General features: G+C 39.9%; 1 protein-coding gene across 4 annotated transcripts in view; it reads right to left on the bottom strand.

Annotated features, from left to right (window-relative positions):
• The window catches only part of POLK (DNA polymerase kappa), a 105,281-nt gene that overhangs the window by 59,120 nt on the left and 18,721 nt on the right, over positions 1-27,440 (bottom strand). For all 4 annotated transcript variants that reach the window (XM_030566396.1, XM_030566398.1, XM_030566394.1 and 1 more), the window contains exons 2-9: positions 26,685-26,863; positions 24,281-24,400; positions 15,071-15,223; positions 12,940-13,071; positions 10,062-10,215; positions 6,191-6,442; positions 2,753-2,877; positions 2,363-2,529 (exon numbers count right to left, since the gene is read on the bottom strand). In XM_030566396.1, the coding sequence (XP_030422256.1) occupies positions 2,363-2,529; positions 2,753-2,877; positions 6,191-6,442; positions 10,062-10,215; positions 12,940-13,071; positions 15,071-15,223; positions 24,281-24,400; positions 26,685-26,825 (1,244 nt within the window). In that variant the 5' untranslated portion in view covers positions 26,826-26,863. The remainder of the gene's footprint in view (positions 1-2,362; positions 2,530-2,752; positions 2,878-6,190; positions 6,443-10,061; positions 10,216-12,939; positions 13,072-15,070; positions 15,224-24,280; positions 24,401-26,684; positions 26,864-27,440) is intronic.

Genomic DNA, 27,440 nt, shown 5'->3' with positions numbered 1-27,440 from the left:
TTCACAGTCACTACAAAGTACTCAAGACCAGACAGGACTTTGATTTCTAATGTAAATAAAACCAAGCTGATTATTTTTGTAATTAAAAACAAAAACTTTCAGGCTTTCTTTATCCATCATACAGAAAAACTGGACAAGCCATGTTATCCTTCACAAGTCACCTTTAAAGGTAAAAATTTACTATGTACTTCAGAAAAAAATACAAAGATTTGTGGTGGTATATATTGATCTAAGCTTTTGTGGTGTGAAGACTTTTTTATTTTTATTTTTTTAAATAAACGATAGCTTACATTTATACTGTGCTTTTCAAACCTAAAGGGTCCCTAAACTCTTTTTCAAAATGTGTGCTGTTAAACAGCTGTTTTTCTTTTGACTACTTATGAGATTATTTTGCAGTCTTAAACGAAGGATTTCTCATTCTGCTAATACCAGAGAAGCGGTAGTAAGAACAAGAGGTAATATTTTCAAAAGTGCTTAAGAGCCTTTGGAGCCTAAGTCCCAGTGACTTTCAGTGAGATTTAGCCTAAGTGCCAAAGCACTTTTGAAAATGTTCTTAGGCTACAAATTCTCTTTGGGTACATCTACACTGCAAAAAAACAAAAACAAAAAAAAGTACCCACAGCAATGAGTCAGAGCCCAAGTCAACTGACTCAGGCTAGTGGGGCTTGCACGACAAACCAAAAATAGCAATGCAGATGTTCCTGCTTGGTCTGGAGCCTAGACTTTGAAACCCAGCAAGAGAGAACAGTTTCAGAGTCTGGGCTCCAGCTCAAGAGGGAATTTCTACACTGCTATTTTTAACCTGGTAGCATGAGCACTGTGAGCCTGATGAGACTTGCTGTCACAGGCTTACCTCCCTTCCCCTCCCCATGAGCCCCACACTTTCAGTGTAGACATACCCTCAGGTGCTTTTGAAAATGTTACCGAAAAGCAACAGCATGACAGGATTAAATAGAAAGGGTTTCAGAATCTTTTAAGTAGGGATACTAAACATGAGCAGCATGGCAAAATGTTCAGTTGTGGTTTTAGAGTGACGGGAGGATGTGTATTTGCATTCAAGGCAGGCATGTGGGAGGGCGATAAGTTTTTTAGCAGATATTGGCCCCTCTTTTTTCTCCATTAGGAGCCTATAAGGGCAGCATTTAGATATGACGATGACAGGAGCTTCAAAAAGACCATGGATTAGATTAGATATGAAGAATGAAACATGAACATTGGGTTCTACCCCAACAAATTCAAAGTCAATCATATTATAAATTTTAAAAAATTATATTTAAACACAGTAGGAGACATAGAAACTAGGGACAGATCCTCAACTGATGTAGTCAATTGAAGTCAATGGAGCTGTGATAATTTGCACCAGCTGAAGATTTGACACTATGTGTTTGTTTTAAGATTATATAGGAATAATTACGAACAGCAAAGGTGTATTAACTACATGGAAGAAATATTTGTGAACTTCTATGATAAGGCTAAATAACTATAATAAAATAAACCCTTTTTAGGTTAGTTATACATATGACATATCTCGTAATCTATGTTAGTATTGATAAGGTTATTCTAAACCAGTGGTTTGGGGCCCCCCGGGGGGGGGAGGGCTGTGAGCAGGTTTCAGGGGGTCCGCCAAGCAGGGCCAGCATTAGATTTGCTGGGGCCCAGGTCAGAAAGCTGAAGCCCCACTGCCTGAGGCTGAATCCCGAGGCCTTAAGCCCCACCACCAGGGGATGAAGCTAAAGCCTGAGCAGCTTAGCTTCACAGGGGCCTCTGTGGCAAAAGGCCCCAGGCAATTGGCCTGCTTCCTACCCTCTAATGCTGGCCCTGGCTTTTATATGCAGAAAATCAGTTGTTGTGCTACAGATGGGTCATGGAGCTTTTATAGCAAGTTGTGGGGGGGCCTCAGAAAGAAAAAGGTTGAGAACCCCTGTTCTAAACAACACGTGCTTGCCGTACAGCTGTCTCAAACTAGGCGCTATTCATTTCTTGGTATGCATGTGTGGCCAGAGCTTTGTTTGGCAGACCATTTAGATTCATAAACCAGACAGGGATTCTTGTTCTATAAGCTCTCTACCTATTCTGTGTACTCCAAAGGGCCACACATTAACAAATCCTACACTTCTTAAAAAGTGGTTGCTTTGTAAATTAACATTTGGTACAGCAATAAAGTAGGTGTTATGTGTAAGATATTACTAACAGCCACAATTTTTATATATGATACTATCCAAACTTACCTGACAGATATTTTTAATGTCAAACCAAGCAAATCTAGCTTATAACATTCACAATGTGTAAGATGTGTAACACGCTTGGAGAAATATTTAACAAAATGTAAAGTACACACAGTAAAACATATACGAAGACATACTTTTCCAAATCCGTTGAACCCAAACCAAGTGAGACATCCAAGAAATTATGCCAAGATGTTTCTGAAAAAAGAAGAGAAAGCAGTGCCCTCTGCTGGTAAAGTTCAGTGCAAGTCAGAATTCCAAGAGCTTTTAACATTTTCTCTGTTACTTTTCCTATACCAGGCACCTGAAGAACAAGAATTAATGTGTCTCAATGAAGTTGGAATTTCTGAAATCTTTCAATAAATGCTTAATGTTTAACATTTTGTATAATTCAAACTCAAACACAATTTTTGAACTAGGTTGGCACTGAAGAAATGAAATTATCTTTAAGTAAATTATTTGTTTTAGAACACTAGCATTCACATAAGGAGGACATGAATGTATAGTATATTTGATAATATTCTCACCTTTCTAATGGGCAGATCTTTGATGAAGTCCATTACAGATTGCCTATCAGGGGAGATTCTGTACTGTCCATTAGGTTTATTCTGATCACTGCACATTTTTGCTAACATCATATTTGGAGCAATTCCTTAGAAACAAACAAAACAAAGGAAGAAGCACAACAGACTTTTTAACCACAAGACTCAATCTTCCATTTCAATGTTCCTAGATTTAAAGGTGTAAAATTAGCCATCCTATGCGTGGCAAAGACCAAACGAGACCAGAAAGGAGAAGACTGATATAAAACGGAGATTCTCACCCATTTTGGTCATTACAGTCCTCTGGCACTTTTTGAAAGAATAAGGACATGAGAACTGCTATGTTTCATTTTAGCTATGCAACAGTGGCTAAAGCACTTATGTATAGTTTGTACATCAGGTTAGATGTATAGAATACTCTGAGATATGCCGGATGAAAGGGACTATATATAAATGCAACATATATAATTAAGTGATGAGGGGATACATTTCTTTAAACGCAAAGTTTTCTTCAACTTGGTACATGATTACACATTAGTATGACAGTAATTTACAGTAACAGAGAAAGCTTGGTGTGGAAGAGAAATTATGTTTGGTCTAAATATGAATGAGGTATCTCAATCAATTACGGTTAAGAGATATGGCAAATAGTTATGACACATTTAATAACCTAAAACATTGTAGTAGAGCTTCACCAAGGATGAGGAAAGACAGTCGAGTAGGGTTAGGGTACTAATCTAGAACTTGAGAGACCTGGGCTCAAGTCCCAGCTGCACCACTGACCTCCTGTGGTACCCTGGGAAAATCATTTAGCTTCTGTGTGCCTTAGTTCTCCCATCTGTAAAAAAGGGATAATAATGCTCCCCTACCTCACAGGGATGTTGTGAAAATAATTACATTAAAAACTGTGAGGTGTTCAAATACTACGGTAATGGGTATCATGTAAGTATCTAGGATAGATGGAATATCTATCTGTTCGTGAGAATTAAGGGTGATTTATCATTTTTATTGATTTGCGTGTGTCTATTTTCCTCTTTTTAGTAAATAGAGTGCTATAGATCCAGCTGGGCACTCCTTTCCAGCCATCCACTGGACTGGTGTGAGGGGAAACCAAGCCTCTGGCTTCCTGGATGTTTTAAGCTTCCAGAGTCTTAGCAGGCTACAGCCCTGTTTCTTCCCTTGGTCTCTCTGGAACATTATCTCAATCATAGAGCTTCTCATTCAACTTGCACCTTAGATCCCAGGGCCAGCACTGATCCCCAAGGTACCCCAGTTACTTAACGTACTCACCCTCAAAACTACACCCTAAAGGTGTGAAGCTTCTGGTTACAGTTTAGAGCTCTCTGGAGCTCACAGTAATTGTAAAGCATATGACATATGCTCTCACACTCTATTATCTTAATGCTCTTTTACTTAGTCATGTAAAGCACAGAAGAGCACAGATCCTACAGGACAACACACATTTAACCACAACACCACTTCCCAGCTCACAATTCCCTTGTGAGCTCTTAGGAACCATCTGTGTCCAGAAAAGCAGGCAGGCAGGCCAGGCCTCATGCAGGCTGTTACATGCTGGGTAATTTCTCTCTGTCATAGAGTCCCTTCCCGAGCTTGTGATATCTTACTTTCACCTGCCCCACACTTCCTTTTCCTGTCTCACTCTTCCTCTATTCCTTGTGTTGCTTGCTATTTAAGTCTCTCTATCTCCAACTTCCTTTGTTTTGTATTTTGAGTAACTTTTCATTGCTCCTACCTTCCTCCCCCCCACACACACTGTTCAGAGAGATAAGATAACATTGGCTTTCTAAGGATGCAGCTGCTTTTTAGCATAACTTTGGAGTGGTTAAAGTACCGTTGTTAAACTTTAGCAGGGACAATGGGGAATTCTATAGGACCTATCAGTAATGGTGGCTCCACATACACAAAGGCACTCACAATACAGTAGTTTTTCATAATATCAACTAGAAATCATAAATTATACTGACAGAGCCCCAAATCATCACACAAAATAACTGGGTTTTTACAGATGAACCCTGTTGGTACTAAGAGGTGAATAGCAGGTGACAAATAGATTGATTCTTCTCTATAGCCTCAATGATTTAAAGACAGACTGCTGTTTACAGTGATTATAATTTATTCCTGGTGATGCTAGGAGGTCCACCCCCCTTTTCTAAACAGTGAGTCATCCAGAAGAGGATGAAATTTTAGAGAAATGAAACTAAATTTTTTTTTGACAGTCAAGTGGTACTGCTTCTGAGTTTTGCAGGGCCCTATATGAAGTAACATGTTGGGTGTCATCCAGCTTTATTCCATCCTATTACTTTCTCCTCTACCCGTGTTTTCACATGACATTTCTCCTGCCTACTTCCTGCCTGCATCCCTCCACCCCACCCCAGTGCCTCAAGCTCCGCAGGCTCTGTTAACTCCTTTACACAGATCAGCAAGTCATTGAGGGCCTGTCTACACTGACAATTTAAAGCACTGCAACTTCCTCACTCAGGGGTGTGAGAAAATGCCCCCCGAGCACAGCAAGTTTCAGTGCTGTAAAGCACCATTGTAGACAGTGCACCACCGCTATAGACTAGCCCTAAGAGTCCTGAAGAGCAACTATCTGAACTAATAGACTGAATGCAGTTCGGGGATTTGATCTCTGATGCAGCCTAACAGGGGCAATTCAGACAGGATATCATAGATCGAGTTCCAGTTGGAAGATCAGTTGGGCAAGTACAAGCTGCATAGATCTAAAACTGCCACTGCCTTGAAAAGTAAATACTAACCTGTCTAGTAAACAGTTTATTTTATTTTTAACATGTCAGTGTATTTAGTGCTTAAGAAAGTGATTAAAAACTAGCTCGAGCATGGCACAGGATGGGCAACTGTTGAACATGTTTCTCCACACAGCTCTGCTAATGTTTCTTTATCCTAACTAATAGCAACTATAGCATTCCAATGTTAAATTTATCTTTGATCAAAGGCTTACAAAATCAGTAGTGCAAGTTAAGATTTAAATGCAACTGTCCAGAGGTGTAAGACTAATGTCTGAACCAACTGGGTCACTTTTCCACATTAGCGGAGGAGTTATGATAGAAAAGGAAACCCGGAAGAAAAAAGGATAATGTGACTGCTATAATAAAAAAACATATACAATGCCAGCAATAGCAATTAAAGAAGAAAGATTTCTTGTGGTTAAATAAAGTACAAGACTGGGTTCTATTCTTGACTCTGAAATTTCTTGTGTGATGTGGCCTTGAGCAAGTCACAATCGTGGTGCTTAAGTTTACACATGTGTAAATGGGGTCTACTTCCTTACATCAAAGAGTGGATCTAAGGCTAATTTTTTAATGCTTGCAATGCACTTTCTGATCGCTGGGTGGAAGGCACTACAAATATGCAAAATATTATTATTGATGTATATGTGTGTACCGGCACTGGCAGTCAATCCAGTTTTTTGCTCAATCCGAAAGCGAATTTCCTTCACAACTTCTTCAGCTGAAGTTCCAAAGACCACTGAATTTAGCAACAGTTCTTGATCCCTCTGTTCTTTGGTGTACAGGTGGGAAGTAGCAACAGGCTGTTCCTCTGTTATAGAAGTATTATCTTCAAACAATATTGGTGAGGATGAGTGTGCATCTTCATTCAACTTTAGTTCATCAGGTGCAGTTACATCTTGTTTACCTACATTATAAAAGGGTACACATATGTGTAATTCATCCTTCTTAATAAGCAATATATATTTTGTGAATTGATTCCCCTGCACAGCTCCTGAAAAAAGCTGATTTAGCTATTTCACTTTTTTCTGTTTGCAAAGTTCAAGTAGTTATGTAGCTGAAATAATTTCAATTACTGGTACATTTTAAAAAAAAGAAAGGTCATAGCCAACTCATTGTATATGCGATTTGAGTTTGGTCCAGGATTAGATTTGGCCAGGAAACTGAATTTCACTTTGGCGGGGGAAAAAATTGAAATTTTGGAAATGTTTTTGTCCCAAATGGAGATAAAAAGTTAAAACATTATAACTTTTTTGTGGAGGTGAAATTCTGCAATATTTTCTTTCAGAAACACTAAAACATTCTCTCTGTGGGAATATTCTGGTGTTTGTGAAACAAGAGTGCCTAGAAGCTCTGGCTCTGCTGCAGCCTGCCAGGTGGCCCCCCCAAGCAGGATACTGAGATTCCCAAGTTCTCTGGTTCCTTTGCAGCTCACCTGGTAGGCTGCAGTAGAATTCAGGCTCCCAGAAGCCAGAGCTTCCCAGCCTCATTGAGAGCTCACCTGGTGAGCTACCAGAGAACCCCCATTCCTAGTGCCAGGCAGGGCAACCCCCCATTCCTAGTGCCAAACTCCTTGCCATATGGGCTGCTGAGGAACCTGGAGTCTGGAAGCCTTGGTTACCCGAGCTGCTGAGGGGCTGCCACTGAAACATTCGTCAAAAGACACACATTCATGCAGAACATGTAGCTTTTGATGAATCTGCATTTTCTAATGGAAAAACAAACATTCTATTGAAAATATCTGACCAGCTCTATCCAATATCTTCTAGGTATACCCAACCAAGTGAAGTCCAGTGTGGGGCTCCGCAGTGCAGCTTGCAAACGTACCAAAGCAGGGAAGGTAACAAACTGAAAAAGTTTATAGTACCTAGATAATATGGAAAATATTACCAAGGTTTGCACACATTTACAACAGCTAAGAGATTTGTTGAAAAGAAAACTAATGAGAAAAAAAAATGGAAAGAACAAATGGGAGCAGGTGTGTTTGTGAGATCATGTGTAAATTACACAACATCTTGGGGAATATTCAGGCCCATTGTGTCCTTGAGGAAGAGAGAGAAAGAGAGAAAGATACTTTTTATGCTGATTATGGCCCATGGCAGGAACAAAATGGCAATCCCAGATGCATCTGGCCCCTGAGGATTGGGGAACATGTTTGGATGGCTACCACAGTGAAAATCAGAGTGAATGGGGTAGGATCTGAGGCTAAAATTGGCAAAGAACAAATTAAGAATTACTTAGACAAGTTCAATGTCTTCAAGTCCACAGAGCCTGATGAAATACATAGTCGATTACTTAAGAAATTGTCTGAAGGGATCTGAGACATAAGCGATTATCTTTGAAAACTCATGGAGGATGGGAGAGACAGAGCCACTCAGAGGATTCAGGGGGCCAGGGGCAAAGCGAGGGAACCGTGGTGCTTGTACTCACCTGGTGGCGGTCCGGATCTTTGGTGACATTTCGGCGATGGGGGGCCCTTCAGTCGCTCCGAGTCTTCGGCAGCACTGAAGGGCCCCCTGCCGCTGAAATGCCGCCAAAGACCTGGACTGCCACGGGGCCAGGGCTCACAGGGCCCCTGGGGGGCGGCAAATTGCCCCACTTGTCCCGCCCTCTGGGCAGCCCTGGGGAGAGATACCAGAGGACTGGAAAATGACAAATATAGTACATATCTATAAAATGAGGAATAAAGACAACCCAGGGAATTATACATCAGTCAGCTTAACTTTTATACCTAGAAAGATAATGGAGCAAATAATCAATCAATTCATAAGCATTTAGAAGAAAATAAGGTAATAAATAACAGTCAACATGAATTTGTCAAAAACAAATCATGTCAAACCAACCTAATATCCTTCTTTGACAAGGTGACAAGCCTTTTGATAGGAGTGCAGCAGTAAAAGTCATATATATTGACTCTATTAAGGCTTCTGATACCACCTCACATGACCTTCTCATAAAGAAACTAAAGAAATACAGCCCAGACAAACCTGCTATAAGTTCATCTTATACTGGCTGGAAAACTGTACTCAGAGTAGTTATCAATGGTTCACAATCAAGCTGGAAAAGCTTAGAGTGGGCTCCCGCACTAGGTCCAGTTCTATTCAATATCTTCATAAATGATGGATAATGGCACAGAGAGTATACTTACAGAGTTTGCAGATGATACCAAGCAGTGATGTGTTACAAACATGGGCACTAGGTTTGTATAATTTTTGGTGGTGCCTAGAACAGGTCCAAGCAGAGCCATCCCGTCCATAGAATGGACTGGGGCAACCATCCTGGGCCCCGCACTTTATGCGGCCCTGCATTTCAGGGGGATGCATGGCCCAGGGAGGCCTGGGGGTTTAGTGGGGGGGCCTGGCACTGGCAGCAGCAAGTGACCCGGCCCCAGCCCACCCCTACTCCACCCCCTCCCTATCCCCATTCCACCCCTTCCCCCAAGCCCCTGCCCCACCTCTTTCCGGTGATAAACTGTTATCCACTGAGGACAGGACAAGCAGTAATGGGGTTAAATTGCAGCAGTTGAGATTTAGGTTAGACATAGAACAACTAACTGTAAGGGTAGTTAAGCACTGGAACAAATTACCTAGGAAGGTTGTGGCGTCTCCGTCATTGGAGGTTCTTAAGAACAGGTTAGACAAATACCTTGTCAGAGATGGTTTAGATAATGCTTAGTCCTGCCTCAGTGCAGGAGGCTGGACTAAATGACTTACTGGGGTCCCTTCTAGTCCTACATTTTTATGATTCTCGGGGTCTGACTCTACAACATAGAGCCTTCAACATACAGAACCACCATTGACTTCAATGAGAATTACATGTCCTGAGGGTTTGCAAGTTGTAATAAAAAAAAAAGACTGTTCATTTAAGCATAAACTGTGTTATTTTGAAAATAGACATGCCTAAGTGCATACTTGCCAATATGCAACATGTTTCTCATTCCTATTTTGCTACATCTCTGTTCTGGTAGAAGATGGGCCAGTGTTTTTCAGTTGAACTGAAAGGTGTATTCTTGTTTATCTCCTCAATGGCCTTCCTGATAGTTTTGAAATGTGAGAGATTAAAATGATGCTGTTTGTCTGTGCATAAAATCAATAACTGGCACAAAACTTTGCCTACAAAACTTTTTAATATCCCCAATGGTGGATCCCGTTGTGGGAATTTCTGTCTTTTCATATTCCAATAGCAAGAACTGATGTAATCATGTTTTAATCATTCTTTATTTCTGAAGAGTTCATTTCTTATGAATTTTTATTCTTGTAATACACTTTAATGGAGCTCACGTGCATTGCCTTTTTTGTAACACAATTTCTGACACTTCTAAAGTGAAGTTACGGCTTACCTACCACGGTGCCAATTGCAGTATGCTATAAAATACCCATTCAGACAGTCAAGATCCTCTCTAATAGGGAAGAGATTTGTTTACATTTCAGAACTGATTACTCTACGGAGCCATACATCATAATTTTCATATATAATAATTTCCAATTTATTATGCTAATAGCTATAATATTTAGTAATTTGGTTACCATTTTTTGCAGTTTTTTCTCTTTTGATGAAGTAACTTCTTTTATCTTCAGGCCAGTTCTGTCTTTCCTCTAAGTACTCTGTTATGTTCAAGTAGGCTTCATCTAGGCCAATGGGCATAAAACTAGGATCATATTCAGCCAGTATTTCTCTAACCTTGATAAACATGTAAAGAAAGTTTAAAGTTGTGCTGCAAGAGCAAAACATGTTGGTGTGTATTAAAATGAAGTTAATAGTTTTGCTATAACACACATACTTTGCACATCCATTTTGATCAATCAGTACCATCACTCTAAGTGTTTATTAATAAATAATGTATTGATATGGCAAAATTATAAAATTTCTGTCTCTCAATTAAAAGCAGCAATAAGTCAGTATTACACACCAAAACAAAGATCAAGCTCTCTAAGCAACGTGCATTTTACTGAAGAGGTAGCTGTGAGATATACGTTTAAGCGGCTATACACTCTCACATCATTAGGGTCCAATGACACTGCGGTAACCATGTGAAAAAAGTTCAAGAGGCTTGTAAGTTTATTAGAAACTTGGGATGCGTATGTAGTCTGATTCAGTTTTTCACGCTGTGCTGTGATTTGCATTGATATCTGAAGGATATAATACATTTAATTTAATGTACAGAAAACTGGTTGCCTAACAGAAGAAAGCTTTAATCATAGGAAAAATAAATTGATGTAGCTGACAGCTTGAGGATATTTTAGTGTAGCTGTTGAAGACAATGGGCAATGCTTAGTGCTAGTTATAGCCCTACTAATAATCATACAGCTCATTTTAGTTAATTTACATACTACAATTCTTTTGATAAAATACAGAAAAGTTGTGTGGTTTCTTACACCTAAGAAGTTATAACTCATTGCTCTGACCACACTAACATGTAAAATAAGCTGCTTCTTACACAAGTGGTGTGTAAAAGTACTACTTTTTCAATCTTATAGTGACATTTCTTTGTATTAAAGAAATTTACTTAATGGATATTTATGGACCTTAAAAACCATTTATGACTATCAGATCTTCATCTCCCCAAACCACTCACAGTGGTCATCTCTTGTTTAAATATTCTTTTGAAGGTCTTATGATATGCAAATCTTAGAGTAAATGCTCAAAATAAAATTTGGACACCTATTTTTGTAGTTTTAAATGCTTCATTTTCACTATAAAATACTTGAGAACTTTCAATAAAAATTTGTGATTTAAATCTTCAAGGACAGTCATGGGTTCTTCCTCTTCTTGAAAGTGACTCAAACATAGCCTTCCCAACAAGTTTTGATTGCTAATGTGAAATCAGTTTGCTATTTTCAATCCAGGTCTGAGTAAAAATGGTATAAATATAATGAGACCAACCACAACAAATGAGAGGAAATGGAAATTTTCAGGAAGGGGCCAAGGCCTAAGGACCTAATCCTTTACCAGTGAAGTCAATGGAAGATTTGCCATTGACTTCAGTGGATATAGCATCAGCCCCTAAATGGGCCTGGAGCCTGACCCATACTATTACCACTAGAGTGATCCCTCCACACCAGATTTCAGGCTCTGGACTGGGACTCAGGAGATCTAGATTAAGTTCCTGGCTCTGCCACTGAGACCATGGGCAAGCTAATTAATCTTGCTGTGCTTCAATTCTTCATCTGTAAAATGGGAACAACGCTGCCTCCTTTCTCCTTCTCTCTGGAATCAATGGAAGGTGCAACAATTTGTATATGGGGAAGTCTGGCCTCATTTTATCAAATGCTCCCTTAATGAAAATAATATCTGAAGCACTAATAATAAAAGGAACATAAAAACGTATACAAATCTTCAACTATTTTACTCTTATCCACAAGACAAACTGTAATACAAGACTACATCCATATCCTGAGGTCCTGATTACATCATAAACAAGTCTGATTCGTTCTCAAAACCACACATTTACATAATATACATTTTGTTCATAAAATGGAACTGAAGAACATCAAATGGAATTAACATCAGTGTTTAGTTTACCAGTAATCTTGTAAAGTGAAAAAAACAACAACACTATTTTTTGCAGATCTTGGGTCAAATTCATCCCTGCTGAAATTAATGGATTTACACCAACAAATGATTTGCTTAAACAGCTACAGAATATATTTCATCTTTCTTCATACAAAGTTATATGTATTCTAAATATTTCTATGGATGTTAATTCAAACTGAACTTTTGCAACTCTCTCATGTGAAGCTTTACGATTATAATCTAACAATTTATTTAAATCTTAAGCGAGTACAAAATATTTAAATATATACAGTTATTCATCATAATGTAGTAATTACATGCATAGTTGTTTTTTTTTCCTTAATGGAAAGGAATGTACCATACTTTTCTACGGACAAGAAACAGCAATCACTTTTCCTCCCTCCTTAATTTTTTCCACTTTACTCCTCAGTCCATTCATTCTCTGGAAACAAATGTAGATGTCTTTTGAGCTCATTAATGCTCTTTAATTCAGTAGCTGTCCCAGGTAATTAGCATTCCATATGGTTATTATGGTATGAAGAAATTCTCTTTGCTCTCCCTATTTACTTCTAGCCTCCTAATTATTAGATTATGTGCTATGGTTTTGAATTTACTAATATAACATCATCATCTGTTCATTACATAATTTTGAAAACCTCTATTATCTTAACTCTATATGGAACCAGATTAGGGATGAATTTGTCCCTACTGCCACAGAATGTTAATTTAAATGCTGTATTTAATTTACATTCAAAGCCATGTCTTGAAAATTTAATCTTTAAATTAGCTTTTTTAAATTTATATACAAGTTTTGATTTACCGTTGTCTTAAAATCTAAAACAAAAGTATGCACTGCTATTGGTTTGAGAGACGTTCTTGTTGATTACTTACCTCTTTACTCACTTCTTCATACTTTTTGAAGTTTAATGGCACTATAGTAAGATGTGGGCATAGTTTCTTAGCAATAAATCCAGGCATGGCTGCACGTACCCCAAATCTCCGAGCATGATAATTTGAAGTGGACTTAGCAGGGAAAAAATAGATAGAGTTAAATAACCATGTCCCACAGCATACTTGTGAGTTTTAATACATGCAGCAATTTTAAAGACTGAAGTAAAAAGATATAGTGACAATGCTCTTGTCACAGAGCATCTATCAAACGGCAGTAACCAGTTCCATTCTAGATTCACTATGTTATGTTCCATAGCTTGTAATTTATTTGCATTACGAGAACTACATGATTTTAGGGACTGGTAACTGGACAGTTTTCATCTCTAGTTTTCAGGTTCAAATTAAGTCAATTTGTTAATTGATAAACTTATTTAACCGAAGTGTTTTCAGTTTTTGCAGATCTGCTTAGAGAGGCACTAACTGGCATTTTTTAGAAACGTTAGCAAAGGGCACAGTATTGAGTAGGTCTTAGACACTGTTCCCATTTGCCCCCAAAAGGTGGTCGGTCTAGAAGAGGGGTGAGTCACACTGGCTGAACAGCTTGTGGAAGCTTGTATGGCTGTTGTCTATGCCATTCTTGTTCCAGGGCTAAAGGACATCAGTCTCCTGGCAATCCAGTATCTTTTACATGCCCTCTAAACTATACTCCTCTTTCTTGCTTTGGAGGCTAATTCCAATATTAATAACAAAAATATTGAAATTAAAGACTTGCTTGTATATCATAGACTATTAGGGTTAGAAGGGACCTCAGGAGGTCATCTAGTCCAACCCCCTGCTCCAAGCAGGACCATCCCCAGATTTTTACCCCAGTTCCCTTAATGGCCCCCTCAGGGATTGAACTCACAACCCTGGGTTTAGTAGGCCAATGCTCAAACCCCTGAGCTATCCCTCCCCCCCTGGTCATCCAAGACAATACTAATTTTACAAGTTAAAAGACAAAGTTCCAGTATGCTTGATTTTTTATTAACTGAATGCCTCCACCTTTAGTATACTCTGAGGAGCAGTAGGGCTCACTGAAAGGTTAAGTTATACCACTTCTGCTCTATTCAGAGACTGTAGGCTTAATTTTGCAAGGTGCTGAGCACCCTCAACTCTATTAGAGCAGAAAAAATAAAAATGCCACCAAAAAATCTGTTAAAATGGATAATATCTCTAAAGTAATGATAATTCTACACCTTTTTCACTTCTATAGCATACTATATACAATGGATCAAATTCTAGGTTGATTTATTCCCCATGCAACTCCGTTGTAAACCAGCACAAATCTTGGCCCAATATGTGCCAATCAAACGAATCATAATCCACATCAGCATCATTGTTAGAATCAGACAAAATACATCCATGGGTATAAAAATATATTCTAAAGGCTTTCTTGGATGGTGAAAATGAGCTAGTGAGCAAGGGTGGGGGACAGCGAGCGAGAGAGGGAGGTTGGATGAACTGAGCAGGGATGGGGCCTCTGAGAAGGGGCGTGACAAGGGTGTTTGGTTTTCTACCATTACAAAGTTGGCAACCCTAGCTAATAATGAACAGTCGGAGAAAAAAGACTTCAAAATGCAGGTCTCATTTTATGTATTTAAAATAATTTGAATCTAAATAGTTTAAGTGCTAAAGATCTCTCTCAGTTAGTATATCTTTTCATATTTTAATCAGTAACAAATCAATATATTTGATTTCATGTAGGAGCTAAATATTAGATTGGCATGAGGCCTTCTAATTTTGCCAACCAAAGTGTGCCCCACAGAGCTCTACAATCAAGCCTAGGGTGTCTCTAAATATCAAAATAAAGATACAGCACAAAGAGACGACAGGCCCAACATGCAATTCTCCACCTTTAATTGAATGACCAGGCCAAGAGTTATATGCTTAATAGACAACTTTTGCCTTTCTGTTACCTCTTCATAACTTAAAATTTTGCAAACTACCTGGTTCTTTGAAATGTGAAATCCAAATTTACACAGTAAGAAAAACATTTTCGCCATCTGTGTTATTACTGTATGCATTTCTAATGTTCCTGTCACCAAATCTTTATGTAATTTAGTCTTTGTATCAGCTTAACATTTGACCGTACCAGCATACTCATCGATCCCACTGCTATGGGTTTTTCCTTCAGCTCTGGATTGTCTCTCATTTCTACTGCTGCATAAAAGGCATCCATGTCAATGTGTACAATAGTACAGCTGAGATCACGGCTCTGCTCTAGCTCCTGCGCAAGTTTGTCAGCCTGTACAAAAGTGTATAAAATGTACACAAACACAGAAATTACAATAATATATTAGATTGGCCAAGGTGCCACAGGCCAAACAATTATAAAAGAAAACCCTTGTCACATACTAAGAGGAGAAAAAATGTTTACTCACCTTCTCATAACTGTTGTTCTTCAAGATGTGTTGCTCATATCCATTCCAAGTTAGGTGTGTGCATGCCACGTGCACAGTCGTTGGAAAGATTTCCCTTCGCAGCACCCTCTGGAGTGGCACCTCTATGGCGCTCAATATATCACCCTGCTGACCCAGTGCCTCCGCAGTTCCTTCTTGACGGTTACTCCAACAGAGGGGAAGGCGAGTGGGTCTGGAATGGATATGAGCAACACCTCTCGAAGAACAATAGTTGCGAGAAAGTGAGTAACATTTTTTTCTTCTTCGAGTGCTTGCTCATATCGATTCCAGTTAGGTGACTCCAAGCCCTACCTCAGAGGTGGGGTCAGAGTTATGGAATGACAGACTGGAGCACTGCTCTGCCGAAGGCTGCATAATCTCTAGAATACTGGGTTATAGCGTAGTGTATTGCAAATGTGTGCACCGATGACCATGTTGCCGCCTTAGAGATTTCTTGGATTCGCTGTTGATGAACGCTGTTGATGAGGCCTGCGCCCTCGTGAAATGGGCTGTGAGAGCTGGGGCTGGAATGTTAGCCAATTTGTAGCAGGTGTGGATGCAGGAGGTGATTCACGATGAGATCCTCTGCAACAAGACCAGGAGACCTTTCATACAGTCTGCTACGGGCCGGTTTTGTTAAACATCTTTATTGATTATCTGGATGATGGAATTAGTTGCACCCTCAGCAAGTTCGCAGATGACACTAAACTGAGGGGAGAGGTAGATATGCTGGAGGGTAGGGACAGGGTCCAGAGTGACCTAGACAAATTGGAGGATTGGACCAAAAGAAATCTAATGAGGTTCAATAAGGACAAGTGCAGAGTCCTACACTTAGGACCGCTAAGGCTGGGGACTGACTGGCTAAACGGCAGTTCTGCAGAAAAGGACCTGGGGATTACAGTGAATGAGAAGCTGGATATGAATCAGCAGTGTGCCCAGAAGGCCAACGGGATATTGGGCTGCATTAGTAGGAGCATTGCCAGCAGTTCGAGGGAAGTGATTATTCCCCTCTATTTGGCACTGGTGAGGCCACACTTGGAGTATTGCGTCCAGTTTTGGTCCCCCCTCCCCACTACAGAAGGGATGTGGACAAATTGGAGAGAGTCCAACGGACGGCAAAGAAAATGATTAGGGGCTGGGGCACATGACTTATGAGGAGAGGCTGAAGGAACTGAGCTTATTGAGTCTGAAGAAGAGAAGAGTAAGGGGGGATTTGATAGCAGCCTTCAACTACCAGAAGAAGGGTTCCATAGAGGATGGAGCTAGGCTGTTCTCAGTGGTGGCAGATGACAGGAAAAAAGTAATGGTCTCAAGTTGCAGTAGGGGGAGGTTGGATATTAAGAAAAACTATTTCACTAGAAGGGTGGAGAAGCACTGGAATGGGTTACCTACGGAGGTGGTGGAATCTCCATCCTTAGAGGTTTTTAAGGCCTGGCTTGACAAAGCCTTGGCTGGGATGATTTAGTTGGTGTTGGTTCTGCTTTGAGCAGGGGGTTGGACTAGATGATCTCCAGAGATCTCCTCCAACCCTAATCTTCTATGATTCTACCAATTATTCATGGTGGTAGAACAGGAGTGGGCAAACTGCTCTGGGGGCACCTTGCACCCTTCCCACACCCCAACCTCCTGCCCTGAGCCCCCTCCCACACTCCGCACCCCTCCCTGCACCACTGCCCTGAGCCCCCTCCCACAGTTTGAACCCTCTCCTGCACCTCAACCCCCTTCCCTGAGCCCCGCTGTATACCCCATACTCCTCTTCTGCCCTAACCCCTTGCCCTGAGCCCCTTTCTGCACCCCGCACTCCCCCCCACACCTCAACCCCCTGCCTCAGCCCTACATTCTTGGCCCTGCATGCAATTTCCCCACCCAGTATCCTGGGCCTGGGCCTGGTGATATGCCCAGGGGGTCCAAAATGGCCACTCTGCTGGCCCCTGCCATTGCACCACCCATGGCATTGTGCCCATATTGGGACGTTTATGTCCCGACCGGTGCCGGCTCCAGCGTGAGTATCTTGACTCCATCTCCAAGCCCGAAGACAAGGACCAGGATCTTGATGCCCACGGCAGTGCCAAGCGGAGCTGGGCTGGTAAGTGGTGCAGTGAGGATGGGAAGCAGTGCCTGGATCGGGATTGATGCCAGCATCAGGAGTGGTGCCGTAACGACTGGTGATGCCGAGACCTCGATTGGTGCTGTCATAAACAGATAGTTAAGGGTTAATGTCTCTTTTACCTGTAAAGGGTTAAGAAGCTCAGTAAACCTGGCTGACAGCTGACCAAAGGACCAATAGGGGGACAAGATACTTTCAAATCTTTGGTGGAGGGAAGTCTTTGTTTGTGCTCTTTGTTTTGGGGGTTGTTCGCTCTTGGGACTCAGAGGGACCAGACGTCAATCCAGGCTCTCCAAATCTTTCTGAATCAGTCTCTCATGTTTCAAAATTGTAAGTAACAGCCAGGCAAGGCAGATTAATTTTATTTTTGTTTTCTCAACTTGTAAATGTCCCTTTTTTTGCCGAGAGGATGTTACTTCTGTTTGCTGTAACTTTGAACCTAAGGCTAGAGGGGGTTCCTCTGGGCTATATGAATCTGATTACCCTGTAAAGTAATTTCCATCCTGATTTTACAGAAATGGTTTTTTTTTACTTTTCTTTCTTTAATTAAAAGCTTTCTTTTTAAGAACCTGATTGATTTTTCCTTGTTTTAAGATCCAAGGGGATTGGATCTGGACTCACCAGGGACTGGTGGGGGGAATGGATGGGGGATGGTTAATTTCTCCTTGTTTTAAGATACAAGGGGATTGGATCTGTGTTCACCAGGGAACTGGTGAAGCCTCTCGAGGCTGCCCAGGGAGGGGAAGGGTTTGAGGGCGACAAGAAGTGATCCAGACACTGAAATTTCTGGATGGTGGCAGAGTTACCAGATCTAAGCTAGTAATTAAGCTTAGAAGTGTCCATGCAGGTCCCCACATTTGTACCCTAAAGTTCAGTGTGGGGAAGGAACCTTGACAGGTGCTGTGGTGACTGGTGCCAAGAACGGGACCTCCGTTGCATCGGGGATTGGTACCAGGATGGTGAGCGGTGCCACAAGTCAGACCGATGTTGTAATTCCGACTGGTGCTGCAACTTAGAGTGGTACTGAGAAATGGATTGGTGCTACGACTCAGAGCGGTATCTCCGTGTTGTGGCGAGCAGTGCGTTGGAGATGCAGGCGGATGCAACTTCGGCGACTTGCTGCCTTCGTTGGCACTTGGGGCTTGTCCCAGAGGACCGGAGACTGCGGTGTGGTAATGGCAAAGGCGTCTGGCAGCCCCACTTCTTCCACCATATGGCTTGGGGAGTCCAATGGCACTGGACTCAATGGTATCCTTTGCAGCTCCGGGCCCTCTTCCCTGGGGTGCACCCCACTGGCTGACTTTGAAGGAGCAGGTCTCGAAGACAGAGATCCACTCCTACTCTATTTCCAGTGCTGCTCCTGTGGTGCCAGGGAATGGGATTGGTGCTGGACAGTTCTTGCCAGCTTTGGGAGCAGCGGTACTGTGGGTCTCTACGCCTAAAGTCCCTCTGTGGGGCCGCTTCTGCCACGGATGCCGGAGCACTCCGCACCGATTAACTCGGTATCAGGTCTTGCCAAGCTCAGGTGTATTGCGGTCTCAGAACCACCTCCACAAGGAGCTGTTTTAAATGGAAGTCCTGTTCCTTTTTTGTTCTAGGGCAAAACCCTTTACAAATCCTGCGCCTGGTGTGCCTCCCCAGACACTTTAGACAAGCGTTGTGGGGATCACCCATTAGCATGGGCTTATTGCAGGACTTGCAAGGTTTGAATCCTTGGGACCGAGGCATGCCCTGAGTCCCCAAAGGGAGACAGGCAGTCAGGATGGAGGGGAAACCCATACAAACAACAGCCAGAACTACTAACACAAAAACTACAACAAACTGAAAGCTAGGAGAACGAGAGGAGAACTTGCTAAGCAATTCATCACAGTTCCAACGACCATCATTGGTGGTCAGAAGGAACTGAGGAGGCGCCGGGTCGGTAGGGTCGTATATTGAGTGCCATAGAGGCATCACTCCAGGGGGTTCGACAGCTGACTCGACAGGTGCTGCTAGGGGAAAGCTTTCCGACGACTGTGCATGTGGCGCGCACATACCTAATTGGAATTAATATGAGCAAGCACTCAAGGAAGAAAGTTTGTTTTTGGTCCAACTTGTTGTGTGTGGGAAAAGACGTAAGTAACAGATGGCAAAAAAAGTGAAAGTGGAAAAAGTCTGTTATATTTATACATATAAATGCAAGTACATATAATATTCCACAAATATACAAGTTGTATTTATTGTTTACAGAACTACTTTTTGAAAAAACCTAAAGGTCTGTCGCCTCTCACCTAGTTGAGCTCTCGTGCTGCAACTTATTTGCCAGAAGGATTACTACTGAGTAATATGAGATTTTCCCCCTTCCTTCTGGTTTGCTCCCAGCCAATTTGTTTGAAAACTGAAAGACCACGATGTGGAATCAAATTAAGCTCTTCCACATACCAATGCATAGCACATATCCTAGTTCAGTGAGTTGGGCTGGTCAAACTGGTTTGTATAAAATGTAAGGCACCAGTGGGAAAGGTAGAAGGTGAAGAGTTCAAATAACAACAGAAGAAATATTTGAAAAAAATTATGAAAACAGTATGATACAATATAAAGAAGAAAAACAACTCATTACATTTAAAAGCTCCAGGAGCAGACTTAGTTATTTTCATTGTAATATCAATTAAGCAAGGGCTAAAATCCATGTAAAATTATCAAAAGGCACTTATCTTCATTCTAATTAATTTCTTCCTTTTGTTAATTCTGATGATCTCATATTCTACAAACTATAGGTAGGTTATTCTCAAACTCAAATGACCTTTAATTACTTGAATTTATGTTGCCTCCCACACCCCCAGTCACACAATTTAATCTGCATTTCCAGATACTGTCTTAATATAAAACTTTTGTTCCCCCCTACACCTGAATTACTAGCATGTCATATCTAATTATTCACTAATATCTTATGCACGTATAAAAACAGAGATGGAAACCCTTTTATGCTAGTCACGAATCAAAACGATGATTATTTAAAATAGCAACAGCAGCTCATTAAAGGAAACATAGTAAAACAAAAGCTTTGTAGACTTACTTCAGAGAATCATGTTTGTCTATAACCACGTTTCCCTACTAAATCTGAAGACAGTTAAAGACAAATTTCTCAGAGGTAAACCAGGTGCATGAGCTGAAAAATTATATAGCATTCTTTTTTTAAAGAAAATTCTGTTATGGAAGACTTAGGGGAGTTTCTATATATTTTATGGGGGAAAAGAGCTGAAAATTTGGGCCATTAGACTTTTAAAATTCATAAATTTTTGTATTTATTTTTAGACAAAGACTGAAGAAGTTATTGTGATTTGTTCTTGACCAAAGATGTGGTATATATACCAAAAAACTAACTTTCTTAAGTAGCATATATGAAACAAGAATTAAAAAACTTAATTTTGTGTCTGTTTATGTTTGTAAAGCTATCTGACAGAATGGAGAGAAACTAGGAGTGACTGGTAATACTCTGCTACAAGGTGACAGCAACGTCATGCAGAGTTAAAAACTGAGCTAGAAACCAACATCAATAAAAACGGCAACAATGGCTGTTGGCAATAGTTTATATAATTCAGAAGCTGGATACTTCTGAAAGTTTTAAATTAATCATAGTATTGAATAAATGAATATAAAAATATAGCTTATGGATTATTGGAGAACTTCAGACATTTCTGGGTTGTGTAGTAGACGAGTCTCAATCAGCCATGACCAATTTATCAGAAGTGGGAACTTACTGCATTCAGTATTGTATAGAAAAACTTGACCTAATAAACCAATGACATTCAGTGCATATGAAACTCCACCTTTGGCATTTACAATTTTATTTTATTTCTAAAGCCAAATAAAATATTTTAAAATGATAATGGCAAGTTTTGAAGGGGTTACTTACTGTCCAAGAACACTGAAGATGTTAGAGATGAATTTGGGACATTTGTGATTATAAGTGCTCCTTTGCCCCTACCCGGCTGCAGAGGAGGCTGTCTAAAATAAAGACAAACTAAAACACCTTTATTTTTCATTTCTGACACACACAGTCCCACAGCATGTGCAGGTTCTGTTATATCAACAAAACACTAGAAAAGGGGTTATTATGTTGTTGACGCTATGGATTTATGTTGCTGCCATGTCCAGCATCACTGGGATACTGTCTAGCAAAAGGAATAGCTTTTTAGAAATCTTGTAATATTACAATATCAGTACTGACTGCCAACCTGAAAAGAACTGTCATGTTAGTGAGCACCCTAAAAGAGCCCAGTTTCCCACCCTCTACCATCCAACAAACTGACAAGACTTGATCTGAAGATACAAATTTACAGTGTTACACAGGAGCATGGAGCTTTCCATACTTCTGTAACTCTGCACAAGTTGTCTCCCCCCTTACCAAGCTGAGGTGAATACTAGAGCAGGGTTTCTCACACTTCATTCTACCACAACCCCCTTCTGACAACAAAAATGACTGCATGACCCCAGGAAGGGGGACTGAATTCTGAGCCCCACCACCCTGGACAGCAGAGCTGAAGCCTGACCCCCATCGACCTGTAGGGGAGGGAGGCAAAGCTTGATGGCTTCAGCGCCGGGCAGGGGGACTGTAACCTAAGCCTCGCCATCCAGGGCTAAAGCAGAAGCCTGAGCTCTGCTGCAGAGGGCTGAATCCTTCTGGCTTCAGCTTCCACCCTGGGCAGTGGGGCTCAGACTTTGGCTTCGGCCCCAGAAAGTCTAATGCTAGCCCTGGCGAATCCATTAAAACAGGGTCAAACCCACTTTGGGGTCCCAACCCACAGTTTGAGAACAGCTGGACTAGAGCATCTGATTTCAGAGCATAAGGAGGTGATATCTGAAAGTAAAAGAAAGCATAGTTTCATATGTAATACAGTTGAATGTTGCATTGGAGAACTGGATTCTATTACTGCCTCTTTCAGAGAGAGTTCTTATGTGATGCTAGGCAAGTCAATACAAAAAAAAAAAAAAAAAAAAAGCTTTTCATGGGTGGTCACTGATTGCGTCTTCCTCATTTTCTGGGTACCCAACTTGATACTCTATGGTCTGGTCTGCAGAAGTGTTGAGCACTCACATCTGCAAATGAAGTCACTAGGAGCTGTGTATAAATATATACAGTATGATATAATTCTAAGTACTCTGAAAAATCAAGTCCTAGGCACTCAGTGGTCAAACTGGGAACCCAAAATTAGTGAAATTAGTGGACCCTTTTAACCTTAATATCTCCGTGCCTTCATTTCCCACATGTAAAATGGGTGACCCGATGTGTGTTGTAAAATTAAATTCATCAATGTTTGCCAAGTACTCACATACTATAGTGATGAGCATCACAGCAAAAAATATGAGGAAATTAATAATTCTGTATCCAGATCAGAATTAGACTAACATATGGTAAACAAGGTTTGGGACTACATATTGAACAATGAAGATAAAACAAAATATTGAATAGCTGCGCAATGAACACTATCTATTTTGTGCACAGAATGAGGCAGGGGTCACATTGAAAAATATAGTATGCAATCATTAAAGATTGAATCACACTATATGTAAACAGAGACAAATTAAGGTGCTTGACATAGCAACTTTAATGTTCTTTTAATGTGATTTTTGTATGCAATATTATCTAGTTTCTGATAACATTGTCCATCACTGCAATATCTGAATACCTATGCAAAAGTGCTTCTTTTGGACCACAGAAACATTTTCATACACAGCTCCCATTTCTTAGATCCATAGTTTTCTCAGACCCTTTATTTCTTTCCACTGTACATGGATGTTCATAACGAAGGCCCTAATAATAAAGGAAACCGATTTTTCTATTGTAGGCAATATGCACCTTTGGCTAGATTTTTTGTTTATAAAAAGTTGAAGACTTCAGTGACATAGTAGTTGGCATGCAAAGATAGATAAATCAAAAGCTGAAGTAATGGGATAATCCTAGTGACATTTTTCCCTATCACTATACATGATCTAACATAATACGTGCATAAGCCAAGACTTTTAAAAAAAAATACACACAAATTGTTTAAACCAAAATGACTGCTCTGGTATTTGTAAAGAAAACTAATCTCATAGACTTTAAGGTCAGAAAGGACCATTATGATCATTTAGTCTAACCTCTTGCACAATGCAGGCCACAGAATCTCACCCACCCACTCCTGCAACAAATCTCTAACCTATGCTTGAGTTACTGAAGTCCTCAAATTGTGATTTAAATACCTCAATGTGCAGAGAATACTCCAGCAAGTGACCTGTGACCCACGCTGTAGAGGAAAGCAAAAAACCTCCAGGGCCTTTGCCAATCTGCCCTGGAGGAAAATTCTTTCCATATCCGAAATATGGCGATCAGTTAAACCCTGAGCATGTGGGCAAGACTCACCAGCCAGCACCCAGGAAAGAATTCTCTGTAGTAACTCAGATCCCACCTCATCTAACATCCCATCAATGAGTTTCACAGGAGTGCATCATGAGCAATGGATTTTATTTATTAGTTGATTAGGTGTTTTCAGCATTGGGAGAAAGGAGTTCTTGTTTTAATTCCATTTTGTTCACACAAGAAATACTGCAAATGAAGTGTCTTATCTATTTAAATGTTCTTCTGTTAACTGAATATAAATTTAAACCATTAAAATACTATGCAGGCTTTAGCTGCATAATTGTTGCTAACATCAAATAGAACCAGGCAACTAACAACTTGTGCAACACTTTGAAATTTTAGGACTGGAATCAATAATATACTCCTAAAAACTGTTATTCTCCCTCCACTCAAAAAACTTCCCAAATTCGTTAGTACCTGTAGCTGTGCTTTCAGAAGCTGTTGGCTGGTAATTTTATTTTTTAGCTGCATCATTTTTTCAATTCGTTGGTTAACTTGTTGATCTTTCTTAAGCTCATTTTCATAAAATCTAGAACCCTATCAGAAAAATAAATAGTTAAGATACATTTGAAAGTTCATTATTTTCCTTATAATCTTACAATAACTGAACAGTAAAAGAAGATGCAATTTGTCTGCTAACAACTAATTTAAATGGAAAAAACAGCACTGAAATAAAATGGACCGTTGTTTCCAATCCTATCAGCGAAGCAGATACAGCCTTATGATATGTTGGGTTCTGTATAGTTTAAGGATTTCTTTCGCATATTATATATATTTTGGATATTCACATAATTGAGGTATACACACAAAAAACAACTGTGGTACTTAGATTACATGAAGTTCATATTCTTCCTTCCCTCCGCCACGCAGAATTTAATATAATTCTGAGGAAACCGGCTAGGCTCCAGAAAGGCAGGGACATGTCCTGATGTGTGATGATGCAATTCGAAAAACATTAGATAGATCAGAGAGATGTCAAAATAACTCAAAAGAAATAAGTTGCTTGTACTCTCTAGGCTATTTTCTGTTATATCTTGAAAGATACTGAATGCAAAAATTGAAAATTGACCTCAGACATTTTTACTTTTCATGTGCAGCATTGGTCCATATGGTCTCATCTGGAGAAAACTAATGCCATTATGTAAGTCAATGGTACAACCTCATCTGGATTACTGTGTGCAGTACCTGTCACCCAATCTCAGAAGGATATTGCAGAATTAGAAAAAGTTTAAAAGAGGGTAATGGAAATGTTCAGGGGTATGCAAAATCTCCATATGACGACAGATGGAAAAGATTGAGATCACTTATCTTGGAAAGGAAATGAATAAGAGGGGACATGATCAAGGTATGGAAAATAATAAATAATAAAGAGAAGGTAGATCAGGAACTTTGGTTCTCCCTGTCTCATAACACAGGAACAAGGTGATAATCAATGAAAATAAAGGGGCAGATTCAAAACATATTACATATTTTTTCACAGAATGTGCAGTTAAGAGTACAGCACTTATTGCCACAGGATGCCATTGAGGCCAAGAATTTAAGAAGATTCAGAGAGGGACTAGATATTTATGTGATCCAGTTTTATAACAGTTAATGCTAAAAAAAAAAAAAAGTATTGGAAGAGATTAAAACCTCATGCTTCAAGGTTTCAACCAATCTCTGACTAATAGATATTAGGATGAACTTTTCTTCAGTATCAGGCATGCATGCAATCTTCTCTTCCCTCTATAAGCAAACATTAGTGATTGTGCCTATTGGAAAGAAAGTCCCATACTTTTTCTCTTGGTGCTAGTAGTAAATTTTTTTACAGGTATTTAAGATGTTGGTAATTGCTGGCAAGCAACTATGAAATTTGGATTCTCTTATACAGTAGTGATGCAATAATAAGATTGTGTTCCTTACAAGGGCTTTTTTGTTTGTTTTTTGGAGCAGCTGAAAGGGAAGAGAGATTTGGGAGAGTTCCATACAAGAATCTACAGCTATAATACACCTGATACTGTACAGTTTATATTTTCCCCAACAAATGCAGATTTTAAAAGGGCATGAGACTTGTTCTCCTCATTTTACAGTTTTCAAATTCTATCATTCATTTGCCTCCATCTCTCTCTCATTATAATGGCAGCAGCAGTAGCAGTTTTGAAGGAATTATTTTAAAAAATACCAAATGGGATGTCTCTTACAAAGGATTACAGTTTGAGGAAGTGCTGAACAGTAAGATCAGGTGAAATATATGAAAAACTAAACCCTCTGTTTCATGCAAATATCCTTAGCACAGTGAAAAAATGGACAATACAAAAGCAGTCTAGCAGAATTGTTTTTAATGCTATATTTTTCAAAGTTCTCCCTAAAGTATTAGCTCTTCCATAAAGCAACAGTACAGCATTCATTATTTTACCATAATTGTTTAACAACAAATCTAGGTCCAGATTGACCCCTCTTGTAACAGAATATTGTGGAAGTAGGGGAACTCAGAGGTTACCCTTGCTCAGTTATTTCTAGATTGTTTGATGGGAGGACTCTGAAAACCTCACAGATTTGGGGCCTCCTCCCAAGCTCCATAGGAGAAGTACTGACAGGGACTGCACCATTGGAGGTGTAGTCAGCAATAAGGAGTTCTACTGAAAAAGTTTATACAACCGGAAACCATATTAACTTTTCCAGCAAAGCATTCTGCATTGGTTGTGGTGAGAGTGATGAAAAGCAACCTTTCCTGTGTCACTCACATACAGAACAGAGGAGGCTGCCCCCATTTATGCATGCAAAATTAAGAAATAAAAAAGTTAAAACCAAAGCACTAGTGAAAAGGGTTACACAAACGAACCTTGGTGGCCTCCATTATGATTTTATTGATTTTCTCTTTATCCAGTCCTTGCATTCCAGCCTTGTTATCATTGAGGCCCATTCTAAGCAGAAATGCATCATCATCATCAGAAGTGTTAACAATTTTCTTTGTGCTGTCCATAGCGCAACGCAGTAAGTGCTTTTTCAAACTTTAATAACCTAAAAGAGAATATAAGTTACCTACTTCTTTCAAAACTCCAGCTGATGAATAATACAATTTCATAATCACTTTCAATTTTATTAGACACACCAAATACTGAGGTTTAACATGGAATTCTTCAAAGTAGCTCAACTACACACAGTCACCAAACAAAGAAAAGCCTCAACTGTATTAGTGTCTGGAGTAGACCTGCATGGAAAATGATGTATCATCCTGTGAAAATGTTCAAGATTCAGTAATTTTCCTCATTCTACTTTGAAGCAAAAGAAAATCAGAGAGAGAGAGGAACATGAGCCTGGGTCTTCCACACCCCAGATGAGTGCTCTAACCACTGGGCTATTAGCTATTCTGGGTGATTCCTCTCTCTCTTGTTTTGACCAAAAATTCCATCCTGGATTTGAGAAACCTTTACAACATAAGTTTTGTCTAAACTGATACATTCCCACAAAAAGTTTTGGTTCCAACAAACTGGCATTTTCCAACCAAAAAACATGTTTCTTTGAAAAATTTCCAACTAGCTTTATATCTGTTTACTTGGGCTCAAGCAAATGATAAGCATTTAATATGGCCAAATGT

The sequence above is a fragment of the Gopherus evgoodei genome, chromosome 6 (assembly GCF_007399415.2).
Source record: "Gopherus evgoodei ecotype Sinaloan lineage chromosome 6, rGopEvg1_v1.p, whole genome shotgun sequence".
NCBI classification, from domain to species: domain Eukaryota; kingdom Metazoa; phylum Chordata; order Testudines; family Testudinidae; genus Gopherus; species Gopherus evgoodei.
The sequence above is the reverse complement of the archived record's forward strand: the minus strand, read 5'-3'. Positions and strand labels throughout refer to the sequence as shown.